This window comes from Channa argus, chromosome 12 (genome assembly GCF_033026475.1).
Source record: "Channa argus isolate prfri chromosome 12, Channa argus male v1.0, whole genome shotgun sequence".
NCBI classification, from domain to species: Eukaryota; Metazoa; Chordata; class Actinopteri; order Anabantiformes; family Channidae; genus Channa; species Channa argus.
The window spans coordinates 15,353,913-15,368,725 of record NC_090208.1 but is presented as its reverse complement, the minus strand read 5'-3'; the positions used below and the strand labels follow the sequence as shown (position 1 = coordinate 15,368,725).

Here is a 14,813-nt window from a genome sequence, read left to right as displayed (position 1 = left end):
TGTTTTAAATGTGTGAAAAGTATGTGGCCTATTTTTTGCATGTGATCGGTGAAATAACACAAAAATGCACATATAGACATAAAATTATAATAATAAGTAACATTTTTTATCTAAAAATTCTAAAAATTGTATTTAATATAATTTACTCCTACATATGTTCAGGTCGGAACCAAAGTATTAAATTATTGTTTCCTCCGGGCGTTCACTGAATGTCCGTTGCTAAGTAACCTCTGCGGGGGCGAGTGTTGCATCGCTGGATGCTGCTAGCGCGCAGTAAATCAAAGTGTGCTGTTATAGACCCAAAGCGACGTTTAAACCCTCGACAGGAAGGATGGACGAGGGTAGAGAGTTGTCTCTGACCATCGCTCAGATCGTCCAGCGGCTGAAAGGGAGCCATTTACACTCTCAGATAGAGAGGCAAGCCAAAGTACGTAAGTTAGCATGTGGCTAACGATGCGGCTGTCAAGAGCTGGTGTCAAAAAATGTGATGTACAGCTAAATGTGCACTTGTGATCTTCATGTAAAAACACTACACACACGCTATGCATTATACTTAGAAAATGTCTAATCTTTACCCCTTTTCTCCTAAATGTGCAGGAATGTTTACATCAACCTGAGGTAAAATTGGACTCTCTTAAAGAGGACGTACGCAGTTTTCTTAGGACATCAGGTGGGTCACTACTTAAGGGTCAATCTTTTTAAACTTTCGTAGCACATACAGGGCCACAGCTCACTCCTCAGAGTAACAACAGAATACCTAACTAATTCTGATGTGTGTGGCGATAATAACATACTTGAATTTCTTACAGGCTGGGAGAAAAAGCTACAGAATGCCGTATACAGAGAACTGCATGTGTAAGTGATATGTAGTCTAAAGTGGTGAGCACAGTCATGCACAATTGAACATCAATAAAAGTGCATATTTGTTTGCGTATTGTTTACATTGGTTTTCATTGTATGACTCAGCAAGAGGGGTAAGAAATGGGATAAAGCTCACGAAAGTATAATAATCAATATTCATTTAGTTTTCTTTAAGACCTTACCTGTCAGGATAGCATAACCTGTTTTCTCTCTTGAGACTCAGACAGAAACATAGGACACTTAATGCTTTGCTTTTAAAGTTGATGCACAACATTGACTAATGCCTCCTTCTCTTTGTAGGCCGCTCTATATGCTCATATAGGTGTTTAGATTAGATTTAATGCTGTTTAATGAGCCGAGACCTTGAGTCATTCAATATGCCCCGAGCACACATAGCGGGAGGAAAGACACGAGACAATCACTGCATCTTATGGAGATGGGTTCTGACTCATCAGTTCCATTGCAGGGCATTAATGGTAACTGGCTGTTTTTAAGAAGAATCTCAACATTTTATTTGACACTGAACTTCTTTTAAGCACTAATCGTTTTGAAAAAAGAGTTTTTTGTGTCCTTATTTGCTTCAGTCCATCAAAGCTTTCAGTCTTTATGTAAAAACCTGGTAACATTTTATGTATTTTGTATGGTTACAATCCTCACCTCTTTCTTGCCTTGTATAATTCCAGCCAGCTGCTTCCGAGCCATCCGATAGCCCCTCCAGAGCATCTCAAAGAGCCTCTGGCCTACATGCGCAAGGCACAGGTCAGTCTGTCTCCTCTTATCTCCAATGCTCCTCACTTATTCTACCTCTCTGATGCTTGCCTTTTTAAAATCTTGACAAATTTAGAGATCTGGCGTCCTCTTTTTTTAAGCACAGCACAGTGCCTGAAGCCAAATGTGTCTGTGTCTGTGTGCTCTCCTACACAGGCCAGCTGGGAGAAGCGTGTCCTCAAAAGCCTAAACAGCATGAGTACAGAGCTGGGGGTACCTCTGGCCCGCAAGGTAGTGGAAATGTGGTCAATTATGGCTCTCATGACACAATTAAAGCAACTTTTACAACAGCAACAATTGAATTATGGCTAAACCGTGCCTGAGTTTGAAAGTAGCCAAGATCTAGTTAAGTCCTGTTTAGTTAGAGGTAATAATGATTCTGTAGCTTTGATTATAAGCAGGCAGCACTGTTTGAAATCTGTTCACCAATATTATTATTTGGCTGTGTACACAAATGACTGTATTTTTATGGCTAAAGAAGTACAGTATATTTCCAATGTGACATGATCAAGATTGGCTCTGTTTTGGCTGAATGGCATTTGTTTGTCCAAACCTACTGTTTCTGCCCACTTTACAGCGGCCTGCAGTGGAGCAGAAGGAGCTCAGCAGCAAATGGAACGAGATGGGCACAGATGAACCAGGTCTCAAGACATTAGCCAGGGGTTTGGCCCTGAGAGCAATCTGCCTTTTATGAAAGATTAGTGTTGATGTGACTGTACATACACATGCACTAGTCACCATCAGTTATCAGTCACTGGTGTATTTAACATCAGCTTAACACATCTCAGAACCAGATTGGCCATGTCCATGTTTGCATAATAACCTGTATTTATCCAGGGAAGGTTTTCTTAAGCATTGTGCTCTACTCTGCAACGTCTAAAAAGTAGACACTACAGTTTCCAGTTGTTGTGTTCCCTTTTTCCTCTACACAGATTCTGTTGTTGCTTGCTCATGTCAGAATTTAAAGATCTAAATCCGGGCCTTTGTAAAATATAAAATCAGTATTTACTGTAGTACTGTACTGACACATTTACTATACAATATGACCTGTCTAGAATGAAAGGGCCAGTAGCACTGAAGCTGCTACAGTGGGGCACTCCGTAGTTATTTTCCCTGCTCCAAGTCAAAAGTACATTGTAAAGAGGAAAGTATGCAGTATATGAATATTTTCCTTGGACTTTGTTTCTCAGTGAATCAAACATTTTCACTACAAGCCAACGCATGTAAAGGAACACAGTAACTTTCTGTCCTAACAATGCTATCGCAGCTTAGTGGCATATAATAACATTTAAGACTGTGTGCTGTCCCCTGGCTATAAACACGTTGGACTGTGTGTGAATATAGAAGCTGTCCAGACTCCTTGGATGGAGCTACATCGCTTCTTCCGCCCCAAACCTCAACATGCCCTTGTTCTGGGGATGACACAGCCCTTAAATTTACTGCAGTGCTACATAGACGTCAGATGGAAGTTCCACTTAAAGCTGGCCGAACATGCCTGAGCCGTCCCATACTGTTCCTTCCACTTCTGCAAAAGCAGCCCGCTCTGACTGTGCAAATTAAAGTCAACAAAGTTCAAGTTGATGATGTGAATTTACGACTGGACATAATTGTGTAGTCTAGATTTTAAACTTGTTTTGAAATTACATATGGAAACATTGTGTACATTTGTCAGCTGGAGAAGTGTCTCGGGCAAGTGGTGCTATTAGCTAATTGTATATTTATCTCGCTACAGATTTAAGTCACTTCAGACCTGTTTATGCCCCCAAAGACTTTCTGGAGGTAAGCAGAGTTCGAGTTTTTTTTTTTGTGTGTTTGTTAAAGAAGAGCTGGAATTTTAAGAAAGATAAATGAACTCCCTTATACCAGATGAATCTTTTCATATTTAGGTGTTAATCAGTTTGCGGAACCCCAATCATGATAGCAGTGAAGATGTCAGTGCCAGGAGCCACTGGGGTCTCATACAGGTTCCCCTGAATGTCAGAGACATCCCGCAGCTGGTAGGGACCCATGTGGATGTCTGGTGTTTGCTTGCATGTGTGTCTCCTGTTCTTTATTCTGTCATGTGTGCATGAATATTATTGTATTAATATTGCATTATGTGACTGACTGAAACTAAACTATACTAAAATGTTCAACACATACAACAATACAGTGCATCATATTAAGCTGCCCTATAAATTACACAATAGATTTAAAATCTGTGTGGCATTTTCTTTTGTGTTCACTTCTCAGCGACAGGCATACTCAGAGCTGAACCTGACCACTGGGCAGATGGGAATTGAGGACCATGCACACATCCATCCAGGTATTCAGAAAAAGAATATGTAAATATACTCTAATTCATTTGCCAATGTACTTAATAAAATGGTTTGTAATTTTGGGTAATTCACTTATTTTGTTTATTTAATTTGTACAAAAACTGAAGTATAAAAATGATTTTTGGCTTTAAGTGAAGTTATGTGCCAGACTTTTTCTTAGCTAGATGCAGTAACTAGCTCAAGTATTTTTGCCACTGAGTTCTCCCGGCAGTGACTCAAGACAGTTTTTGTGCTAAGCTAAGCTAACAGGTACCTGTGGCTTATATTTTTTGCAAAAAATGATAAGCATATTTTTCAGAATGATCTCAGTGTTTTCTGCTGGTGTGTTGCATTTGGCAGGAAGAACATATTATATAGATCAATAATTTGCTGTTGTGACACTGGTTATGACACTAGCCATTATTATTCCACCTGTTTACCTAATGAACACTTGGCTTTAATGGTGCATAAACCACAGTAGTCTCATATCAACCTGTTTTCTTTTCCTGTCGAATGTGTCTGTCTGGGATTTCTCAAACAACATCTCTTTAAAGTCCAGATATTGACATTGTTACAGTCTGGTGTTTAAAAGGCTTGAAATAGAACTGTATCCACCATCTCTGCGTTTGTAAATCAAACAGATAGCATTAGTTTGAAAGCTGAGTCACTACCAGACCATTACTGATTAATTTATTTTCTCGTTCCTCTCTTAATCTTTTGCAGACTTGTTTGAAAATGAGTATGTTCAAATTGGGAAAAAAGGTTAGTGTTTGGTCTTTAATTTTGAATGTCTTTTTATCAAATGTCTGTCTAAAGATTTGTAAAAAAATTCCTTTTATTTTAATTCTGTAACTGAGATGAAATGTGAGTCATTTTCTCCACAATTTGATGTCAAATTAAGTACAAATTAAGTGCATTCTGGGTTCCAAGCACACAAAAGAATGTCAGAATCTGAAGTATCATTACTTTATCAATATTAATTACTGATCATTATTATTGCCGATTGACCCAGTTTTACTCCAATAAATCAATATGTAGAAGAGGAACATTAGGCTGCAGTTGCAGCCTTAAGTCTCCCTTGTTTTTTAGTTTTATGTTTTCTATTTGTGCTTTTTTTAGACCACTTGAGAGCTTTAATTTATTTTTACATTAAACAGTCTTTTTCTGGAGATCAGCATCAAATAAATCTAACTATATAACTGTGAACATTTTTAAAAGAATTTAACCTGGGAAAAAAGTTGATGTCTGGGATGCTTATTACGGGGCACTAAAAAAGAAAGAAAGAAATGGGACCTTATGTGAACAGAAAAACAGCCCAATATTTATAATTTCTCATCTCTCCCTCTCATGTGCCATAATCGGTATGAGGGACACTTTAACTTTTAACTCATTGCTCTTCTAGGAACTCAGTGTAAACACTAAACATGTAATGGACACTAATCAGGTTGTATTTTATATACACAACCACAAACCCCCATCTATGATTTCAATCTTGGTTAACTGTGTGTTAGTTTTGAAACTGCGAGTTGTGGTCAAGGCCAAGTGTTAAGTGCAGTCAAATGAGAAATTTAAGAGACAAGGAGTGTGTTCGTTTATGTTATGACTGGCCCGCACCTTAAGTCAAGTGCAGTGTGTTTTTGGCTACTGTCATAGCAGAGATTTAGGGTAGAATGGACATCTGGGAGAGGTTGTTTCGAGCATTTTTTTTTTTTTTGAAAATGATGCAATAATAATGCATTATGAGAATGTTAAGTTATTTTGTGTTAATACATTTTCACAAGAATAGAATGACATTGTGAATTTGTGAAACTAAAACAAATGTGTCGGATGAATTTGTTTATATCATGTGATGAGTTTTTGTTTTTTTACTGGCAAATTTATAGTGCTAAGATTTGGAATGCATAAGTGTCAACAATGAATAATAATCTGTATCTTTCCAAGTTTCCTCGGGGAGAACAAAGCTCATACCGGCTTCACATTTAAACTGTCTTCCTGTTGTTGTGTAATCATTTAGGACAAGCAGGTGTTCTCATTTTCAAGTGATTCTGTTGACCAGCTCTGCTGTTTGTATACATTAGGTCATTCTGCTGGCGTGTTGGGAGACTTTCAATTGCGTTTTGTTGATACGATGCATCCTTTCTTGGCATTCTCAGTTTGTCCGGTGGCTTGCTTTAGCCTTATGCAAGCTTTGCGAAACAGTTATGGGAAAATACAAAATGTTAAATTAACAATCAAGTAACAATAGCTCTAAAGTCAGTTGTTACCTGTTATGCACAAATTGTAGCAATATGTTAAAATTTGCTAACATTACCCTCTGTAAGCTAATAGTCATACTGTACCAGACCAAGTGTGACTGAAGACAAAAAACAGCACCATGAACTTTTAATACTGAAAGAGATAGAAAGTGTATTATTGTATTATCATTCCATCTCACTTTAAATCACAGTGGAGAACTTAATATGGCAGATTATGATTGCTTTTATCTTCATTAGCAGTCATTCGGAAAATTTAGTAAATTAGTGTAGTCACTATCATTTTGTCTTCATAATGATAAAGTAAAATAAAACAAAATAAGACAGAAAACATAAAAAAGTTAACAGTGCCTTGACAGTTTTTCAATTAAAGTTCAAACTGACATCTTCAAATAGCTTGTTTAAGTCCAAAACCCTAAAATAATTAATTTACAATTGGATCCTAACATGAACTTAAATGACTTAAAGTGTCAGTTTATCATTTTCTTTGTTGCCTTGAGCTAAATTAGAAGACTGATTCCACGCTTATATTGTGTCTGTCAGTAAATTATGAATATACGAAGGGTATGTTCTCAGCTATTTCTTGGCTGGGAGTTGTGACATCCTGGAATCTTTTTGTCACTTTGAGCTTTGCCAGGCAACCAGTGGAGACTCCGTGAAGTCGCTGCAAAGATTTGCATTTGTTCCACAGACCTTGTTAGTTTTGGACAGTTGCAGTCAGGGTGTTTGTCCTGTTTCAAGTCTCGTTTTACAAATAAGACTTGAAGCCCAGCTAAATATCTGTAAATTTCACTTTCAATGCCTTTCTATTTTATGCACACACATCTGTCTCTCTCCTGTGTCTCACTTTTTTCTCTTTCTTATCTAGTGGTAACAGAGCAGGACAGTGCAGCAGCACAGCAGTACAGCAGGCAGGGCTGTCCCACTGGTCTCCGCGCAGACTTGTGGGCCCTTATCCTTAACTCCACTAACCAGCTACAGGTACTACACACACACAGCTGGATGCTGGCAGCAGCTGTGAGCTATCAATATAAAGCAACCATGTACACACAGCTGCAGCAATTCCCAAACTTAATGTTTGCTGAAGTTTTTTAATCAGTTAACAGGTTGTTTTCACTTTTTTTAGTGGTGAATCCTAAAAATCCTGTGAAAGTGAAAACCAACATATTAAATTCCAGCTGACCCACTCTGCATTAGCCCCCGTGCTGTTTATCTTAGTTGGCTGTGGCTTGTCCCATGTGTACAAATGCTAAGATAATCAAATGCCGGCGATTTAGCACAGTTATCCCAAACAGAGCGGCCGTCTGCCTGTGTGGCAAAGAGCTGTGTAAACGCCGGAGTCCAGAGTCCCCCGTTGAGGAATGCCAATAAAACAATGCCTGTGATGGGGAGATTGATTTCTGAGGGAGAGTTAGAAGCACTGACAAAGGTCTGGAGAGTGTCCATATGGATCGCAGTGGCACGAGGGCAAACACATTATGCAGTCAGAGTTGGCTGGAGACAGATGCATACTCTCAATTCTAAGTTGTGCAGAATTAGAACCATTTCTACACCAACACATAAAAAGGAACATGCCTCCTATTTTTCTTAGATAAACACAGAATTACTCTACTCTATTACATCTGCAGTTACATCATAGAAATCCTAATATTATTGCTTAAAAAAATGCTTGTCAATCTTTTATCGATTAAGATATTATTCTTTTTTCATTTCATGCTGATTTCCTTCTGTAGAAATCTATCCAAAGTAATGTGACCCCATTTAACTCAACAAGGGCCTGATTCATCTTTTTTTTTTTAGGAAAAAAAAAAGATTTCATCACTTTTCCACTGACACTGTCCACATTACTAAAAATGTTCTCAGTGTCTTTTCTCAGCTGTCAAAATGACCTTCTCTCTGCTTCCGCTCTCCTCTCGACTGCGGCACTGGTCACTGCCAAGGTGCTTCACAGCTGTCACACAGGACATTTTTATCGCCCTGTCCACTGTGTTCTGTTCTTATATTCCTTAGTGATAACCTGTGTCAAGCCGGAGACATGTTTCACTTTAACCGTGTTGTCGGAAGCACACTGCCATTCACTATGTTACGTTTAAACTTGCTGTCATTACCGTCAGAGGTCATGGTTTTTTAAATGAAAAATGAGGAAAATCCACGTTTCATTTTTATCACAAAACTAAAGCTTAGTTAGTTTGTTCAGAAAATTGTGTAATAGGATTATGTTGTGTTCTTTTTGCAAGTTGTTGTGCAGCTAAAACCTGGTGTATCTTTGCCTTCTCAGGATGTGATGCATTATGAACAGCTAACAGCTGGAGTTATACAACATGACATGCTGGTGGACAACCTTATCTATAAAGTAAGCTCCTCAATGCCGTCACTGTTATGTTTATGAAGCTGCCTAGCCAGGCTGATAGAAAAACAGTTTTCCTGTGTTTTGTCACCATAACACCTGTCCACTGCGTGTTATATTGATATTTTTTATGACATGTTTTCAGACTTGCTGGGCAGTTTCTCCTTAGATACTTGTCCTGCATGTTCAAAATGTTAAGTTCAATTTATAGACATTTGCTTTATGTTTATTCATTAATGGAACAGTAGTAATTCCATATGATTTGTCCATCAGGATGTGAAGCTCACTGCCAGTAATGATGACTACTACTTTGTGTTTGAAGATTTCCTCTATCAGGTGATCTTTCTTGGTTCACAGTTCACCTTTTTATCTCTCATTACTTACATTACATTTGCTTGAGGATCCAGAAAGTTTGGTTTTAACGCATTCAATGTTTATAACTAAATTAGCAACAATCATACATAGTTAAATTATAAAAACATATAGGTGTGGCTTGATCAGATTTTATTCCCTGTAACCTGGATAGTATTAGCAAACTAATCCAAAGCTCTCATCCCATTTTAATTAAAATGTTACTGAATCTTAATTGGTGCTCAGAAATAATGTCAAAAAGCTGATTGGGGGGGACAATTCAGGACCTTGAAACACACAGAGGTTGTAACCTTAACTCCCTCAGGATTTTCCCAAACTGTTAAGAGGTTTTGAAAAAAGCCTTATATTACTTTAACACCTGTATTTTAGGAGTAATAATAATCCTCTGGTGATAATTATTTTGCCTTTCAACATTTCAAAATTTTTATCTTCTAAATGGACACACGTTGATTTCCTCAGTTCGTAACTACAACCACTGAAATCGCATCACTGCTGCTTCTTTTTCATTCCACCAGATACGAGCTTAATTCTCAATCCTAATTAGCCCAAATAGTTAAACCTGTCAGTTTACTGTCACAGAAGGACAGTTACTGAAAATTAAATGTTTTCTTTATCTGCAGTTACATTTCCAGCTCAGATAAGGATACCACCAGTTGTTATTATTAGCTTTTCTGTTATTCACTGCTCTGTTTGCTCTAGGCACTCAGTTAATAAAGACGAGTATATAACGGCAGCTGTTTTTTTTTTCAGCAGCTATTAACATGTCAGCCTTCTCGCGGCCAACTGAGTACACAGGTGTTGCAAGAACAAAGCTCCAGAGTTGCTGTCAATATTGACTGATGGCAAATTCACTAGGCAGTGAAAGAATCCATTTCAAGCTTAGAGTAGAGTAGAGTCTAGGAAGTTCTTAAGCACCACTGGAAAAGTCTCAGAAATGTTTGAAAAGAATTCACATTTGAAGCTACAGTGCTTAAAATTATGTTGTAGTAAATGGATGATAATACAGTATGACCTCAGCTGATTAGGCGCCTGGCAAACAGTTAAACCAACCAAAAAAAAAAAAAATGCTTTTCAAGGATTTCACCCAGACTTTGTAACCAGCAAAATTATATTTATGGTAGGACAAGAGACAGCCAGGTCACACACGACCGTCTTGATCTACTGTCATTTTTCATATTCTTTTATCAATTTGTCTATAAATTGTTGCCTGTGTCTAACTTCATCCCCCAATGTAGTCCTTCTTAAGTGGCCAGTGGAAATTAAATCTGTTTTCAGACAGACAGAAATGGGATGTAATGGAAAGAGCTCCCACTTTAAAGTCATTTTATGAAACACGCAGCCACTCGAGGCTCAGTTATTGTGTGCTTCGGTACATCCTGGAACACTGGCTCCAGGTGTACTGCTCAAATATAATCTTTACCACCACAAGAGTACACAAGGGCGTTCAAGGTCACCAGCAGCTCCTGAAAAAATAAACTGTATTAACTACTGTCACATCTGTCCCTTACGTCAAGCAAAAATAATATTATCTAGTATGTTGTACAAACTGTACTATACATGTGAGTGGCTGAGAGTTTAAAGAAGAAGACAGGCCATGTATCCTTTAACAGTACTTTAGTTTTTTAGGTCATTACTATTTATGGAACTACGTTAACTATTCTTTCTTTTATTTCATTTAAATAAATATGTGTGTGGGTGTTTGCTAATGCCAGAGTTATGTTTTCTCAGGTGTTGCTTTGTTTCTCCCGGGACACCGCTGTCTTGGAACACTTTAAATACAACAGTGCCACTCCTCCCAGATCCTACATTCAGGGTGAAACACGCACTTAAAAACACCATCATCATCATCATCATCATCATCATCACCATCACCACACAAACCAGTCCGAGTGACTGCCTATTTAGATGACTTTACTCTGCACCCATTTAGGAAACCTTGATATGGATTGTACTTATACTTTATGTAGGTTTGGCTATTGAAGTTTCTCTGTTTGTCTTACAGGGAAAGTTGGTAATGAGGAGTGTGCTGTTGTTTATCCTCCCAATGGTGAGCCTGCACCCTAACATTTCTTTCATATAGTTTTACATGCACATTTGGTGAAGCAAAAATGACATTATGTTTGGCCTGCTTGAGAAACATGCAGGATAAAATTATGCTTGACATCCAACCAAAGATCTTGTGTGAACTGACCTTACAATCTTATTCCAACAGGTGTAATCCCTTTCCATGGGTTTTCAATGTATGGTGAGTGCTGTTTGCTCATGTGCTTTTGCTACTTTTTCAAGAGGAACACAGAATGAATGTGTGTATTGTGTGGATTTGTGTTTGCCCCACAGTAGCACCTTTGTGTTTCTTGTACAATGAGCCATCCAAGCTCTACAGCGTATTCAGAGAAATGTACATCCGACACTTCTTCAGATTACACTCCATCTCCTCCTCTCCTTCTGTAAGACCTCTGATTTTTTTGGGTGACTGCTAAATGCATTGGCTATGGGTTTGTGTGTACATGTATTTTAAATTGTTACACATGCGCTCCTGCAGGGGATAGTGTCTTTGTGCCTGCAGTTCGAACAGCTGCTCCAGACCCACTTGCCTCAGCTCTTCTACCACCTGCGACAGATTGGTGCACAGCCGTGAGTAACCCACACTCCACTTCATCACTGTTTTTGTGTAGCTCACCAATCATGTGTGGTACCAGCGGTATTGAATGACTGGCTTAAAAGAGTAGATGATCCACAAACATTTACTTTCTATCTACTCAAAACAACAAAAAAGTGCTGTTGAACAATGTAAAATTTTATTTTTTCACTGTAACTTATTGCTAAAAGTTCTGTTATTGTGTTGTTAAACATAATGAAATGTTAAAAAACCCTGCTGTAAAGTAAACAATGACAAGCAGGTTAAGTGACCAAAAAGGATGAATTTTATCAAACAGTACTTCTGTCTGTTTCATCCTTTGCTTTGTTTTTATGGCACAGCAGACACACAGACACACTCACACACACGCACACCCACTCTTAACACATATACCATAAGTTTAGTTTTTGCAGTGTATTCTTTTGCAGTCCTATAATAGAGTACTGCCATCTTGTGGGAAACTACTGGAATCACAGTTCCATAATAAATCTTAATTTAAACAAAGTCAAGATGCAGTAATCCTTTGCTCTCATTATGCTGGAGCTCTCAAGCTCTAGAAGGCCTGTCGAAAGTGTCGACCATGCAAACACCAGATGGTTCTTTCTCTAGGTTGCGCATTGCCTTTAAGTGGATGGTGCGGGCTTTTTCTGGCTACCTGTCTACTGACCAACTGCTTCTTCTCTGGGACCGAATACTGGGGTACGACTCACTGGAGGTTGTTGCAGGTATTGCAGTCTAATTTAGCAACAAGCTCTGCACTAATAGCCTTGATATTTATACAGAAGCTGATCTAAACAGTACATACATAATTTTTTTTCTATATCTCTATGTCCTTCATGCCACTGCCCAATCCTTTTTTCCCTCCTTTTACCACATTCCTCCTTTTTCCCTCAATTCAAATCCCAATTCAAATCTTTTCTTTGCTCTCTCTGAATAACACCATCCAGTCCTGGCAGCTGCTGTGTTTGCCTTCCGTGCCGAAAACCTGATGGAAGTGACGTCACTTGCCTCAGCTGAGGTATGGTTGTTTTATATTGGTCATATTGTGTGCGTGTGTGTGTGTAGGTGTAGGTGTGCATGTGTTTGAACCTTTGGTTGCAGTCCTCTCCCTTTTCCCCCCACATACCCCTGGTAGGCTGTAAATAGCAGTTGATGACTAGCCAGTACCAGTAACCCAGTCTTCTCTATGCACGTCTGAAAAAAATGGACACTTAAGAACCCCCCACCCTCCTACCCCGCCTGATGTGCCAGCCCGCCAACACTCCCCCTCCTTTTTCTCTGCCTCCATTATCCCAAAACCATTTTGGCAAACACACAACAAAGATGAGTGCATCTTATCTTATCTTCTGCACTGTCACTTGTGTTGCATTATTACAGTAGCTGGTAATGTAATTCTTATGCGTGCTTGCGCTGTATACTGCATCTGCTCCAATGCTGCGGTTCCACTATCATGTGTCACAAACTGAGACTAAACCACATGATGACTCGTTTCACTCGTTCTCCTTTTCACCCTTCCTGAAGGGGGTTATACTACAATGTGACGCATAGAGCGACAGGTTGATCTGCTGCTCCAAAATGCTGGCTCATTTAGCACCTGCCCCAGCAGAGAGAAGATATCATAACATACTGCTCCTTATCTTATATTTAGAACATCAGACCCAGCGCTGAAATATTAAACCCTCTCCCTTGACATGATAGGGTCCCTAAATTTAATCTGCCACCAATCCCAAACGGACAGAGTGGGGAGTGGTGTTCTCTTAAGCATGGATTGTCGCTTCTCTGTGATTCTACATCATCATTATACATGTGATTTTGTAGGGTTCTTTTTTCTATTATTAGATATGTTTCTTTGAAAGGGATATGTGTGTTTTATAGCCCCTCTTATGGGCTTAGCTTTAGATGACTAACTCTTCTTTGTGTTTTATTTGACACACACTGTAGGCCGTCCTTGCTGACCTTTCAACACTAAAGGTCATGCCGCTCATCCAGATCTTTCTATTTGCCACCGCCATCTGAGGAGCACCAAGACTGCAGTATGAGTTGTGGTACGTACTGTACATACCACTTGGAAGATAAAGAGACAATACACCAAAAAGCTCAGCAAAATAAAACACTATGATCACAACAATATAACCAACAATCTATCGAGAAACACCAGGCTAAAGTGCCGAGTATCAAGAGTAATGAAGGAACACCTAGACAGGAATTACAAAACTTTTTATTATGCACTGGTTTAGGCAAAAGGCAAAATCCCTGTTTGAGATTTTTGCACAATATACACTAAATACCCTGTAATATGTCATTAGATATTATACAATATGTAAGTACAACGTGCCGACCATTTAGGTTAAAGCCATATGCTTTGCAGGAAAGATGATACGTACATCAGATAGACTTGCATGAATGAGTAATTGTGTGTCCAAAGTGTCTCCAAGCCTGGCTAATGAAGTGTTAATTAGCACTACCAATTTATTCTGCTCTGTGGCCTCCGCTTGTTATAATATTATGTGATATTGCTGTTGCTGATATAGGAAGAGATTTGAGGTGCGCCAGCACATTGCCAGGATTAGTCAGAAGACACAAATTAATTTAAACTGTATCTATTTATTTGTTAAGGAACTGCATATTACTGCACTTTCAGTGATGTTGAGCACCTTCAGTGCCACCAATCAGTTTATTTAATTGTGAATATTTTATGGTTGTTTTCTAGTTATGTAGAGATAAACTAGAAAGTAATTATGCATTTAATTCCTGAATGTATTCACTTACTAATGCAATTAAATTATTTTTTTAATGCTTTATTAATAACATTCTGATCACTCTCAAGCCAGTGTCATTGTCACCTAAAAGAAATACAATAAAGTTTGTTGAATTGCTTCCCGTTTATTCCCTAAAGCCCTAAACGACTTAGACCTGGAAATGAAAAGTTCAACAACCATTGGGCCTGTCAATTCTTAATAGAAAATTTCCTCTTGGGTTATGTGACAGGGTAAATTTTTGGACAGGGCGTACTGTACTGTGAAAGCACACCATAGACATTTGTAGAGAAGGCAGAATAGGTAGGTGACAGGTAGAAGCACTGAGGGACTTGACCGTCTGACCCCTCCCCACAGCTTCCCTCCTACAAGTAGCATCTGCTCCTTGTTGTTGGCTACCTTCCTCCTTGCTGCCCCCTCTGTGGGCTAGTATCGAATTATGCTGTCCCTCTTTTTCGTGTCTCTCTCTCTCTCTCCCCTGGTTCCTGCTACATCTGCCACCTGTTTACTAGGGCTCCACGG

At 38.8% G+C, this 14,813-nt stretch overlaps 1 protein-coding gene across 3 annotated transcripts; it reads left to right on the top strand.

The window, feature by feature from the left end:
- Positions 1-213: 213 nt before the first annotated feature.
- Positions 214-14,411, top strand: tbc1d19 (TBC1 domain family, member 19). Of its 3 annotated transcripts, none has more exons than XM_067525117.1 (21): positions 214-427; positions 598-670; positions 810-855; positions 1,545-1,620; positions 1,786-1,860; positions 2,207-2,270; positions 3,362-3,408; positions 3,516-3,626; positions 3,862-3,934; positions 4,650-4,688; positions 7,047-7,159; positions 8,457-8,531; positions 8,799-8,861; positions 10,626-10,710; positions 10,900-10,944; positions 11,110-11,142; positions 11,238-11,344; positions 11,440-11,531; positions 12,145-12,260; positions 12,483-12,553; positions 13,477-14,411. In XM_067525117.1, the coding sequence occupies exons 1-21, from the start codon at positions 332-334 to the stop codon at positions 13,549-13,551; spliced, it is 1,575 nt and encodes a 524-aa protein (XP_067381218.1). In that variant the 5' UTR covers positions 214-331; the 3' UTR covers positions 13,552-14,411. The 3 variants fall into 3 exon arrangements, with proteins under 3 accessions (XP_067381218.1, XP_067381217.1, XP_067381219.1); XM_067525116.1 differs by having other exon boundaries at positions 11,235-11,344; XM_067525118.1 differs by lacking the exons at positions 214-427; positions 810-855 and having other exon boundaries at positions 614-670; positions 11,235-11,344.
- The last annotated feature ends 402 nt before the right edge of the window (positions 14,412-14,813 follow it).

Excerpts from the sequence above, each read along its gene's own strand:
- tbc1d19 (XM_067525116.1), top strand. The coding sequence starts at position 332 with ATGGACGAGGGTAGAGAGTTGTCTCTGACCATCGCTCAGATCGTCCAG. Across the intron at positions 1,861-2,206 it reads GGGTACCTCTGGCCCGCAAG|CGGCCTGCAGTGGAGCAGAA; the intron begins GTAGTGGAAATG and ends CCCACTTTACAG. Across the intron at positions 8,862-10,625 it reads TTGAAGATTTCCTCTATCAG|GTGTTGCTTTGTTTCTCCCG; the intron begins GTGATCTTTCTT and ends ATGTTTTCTCAG.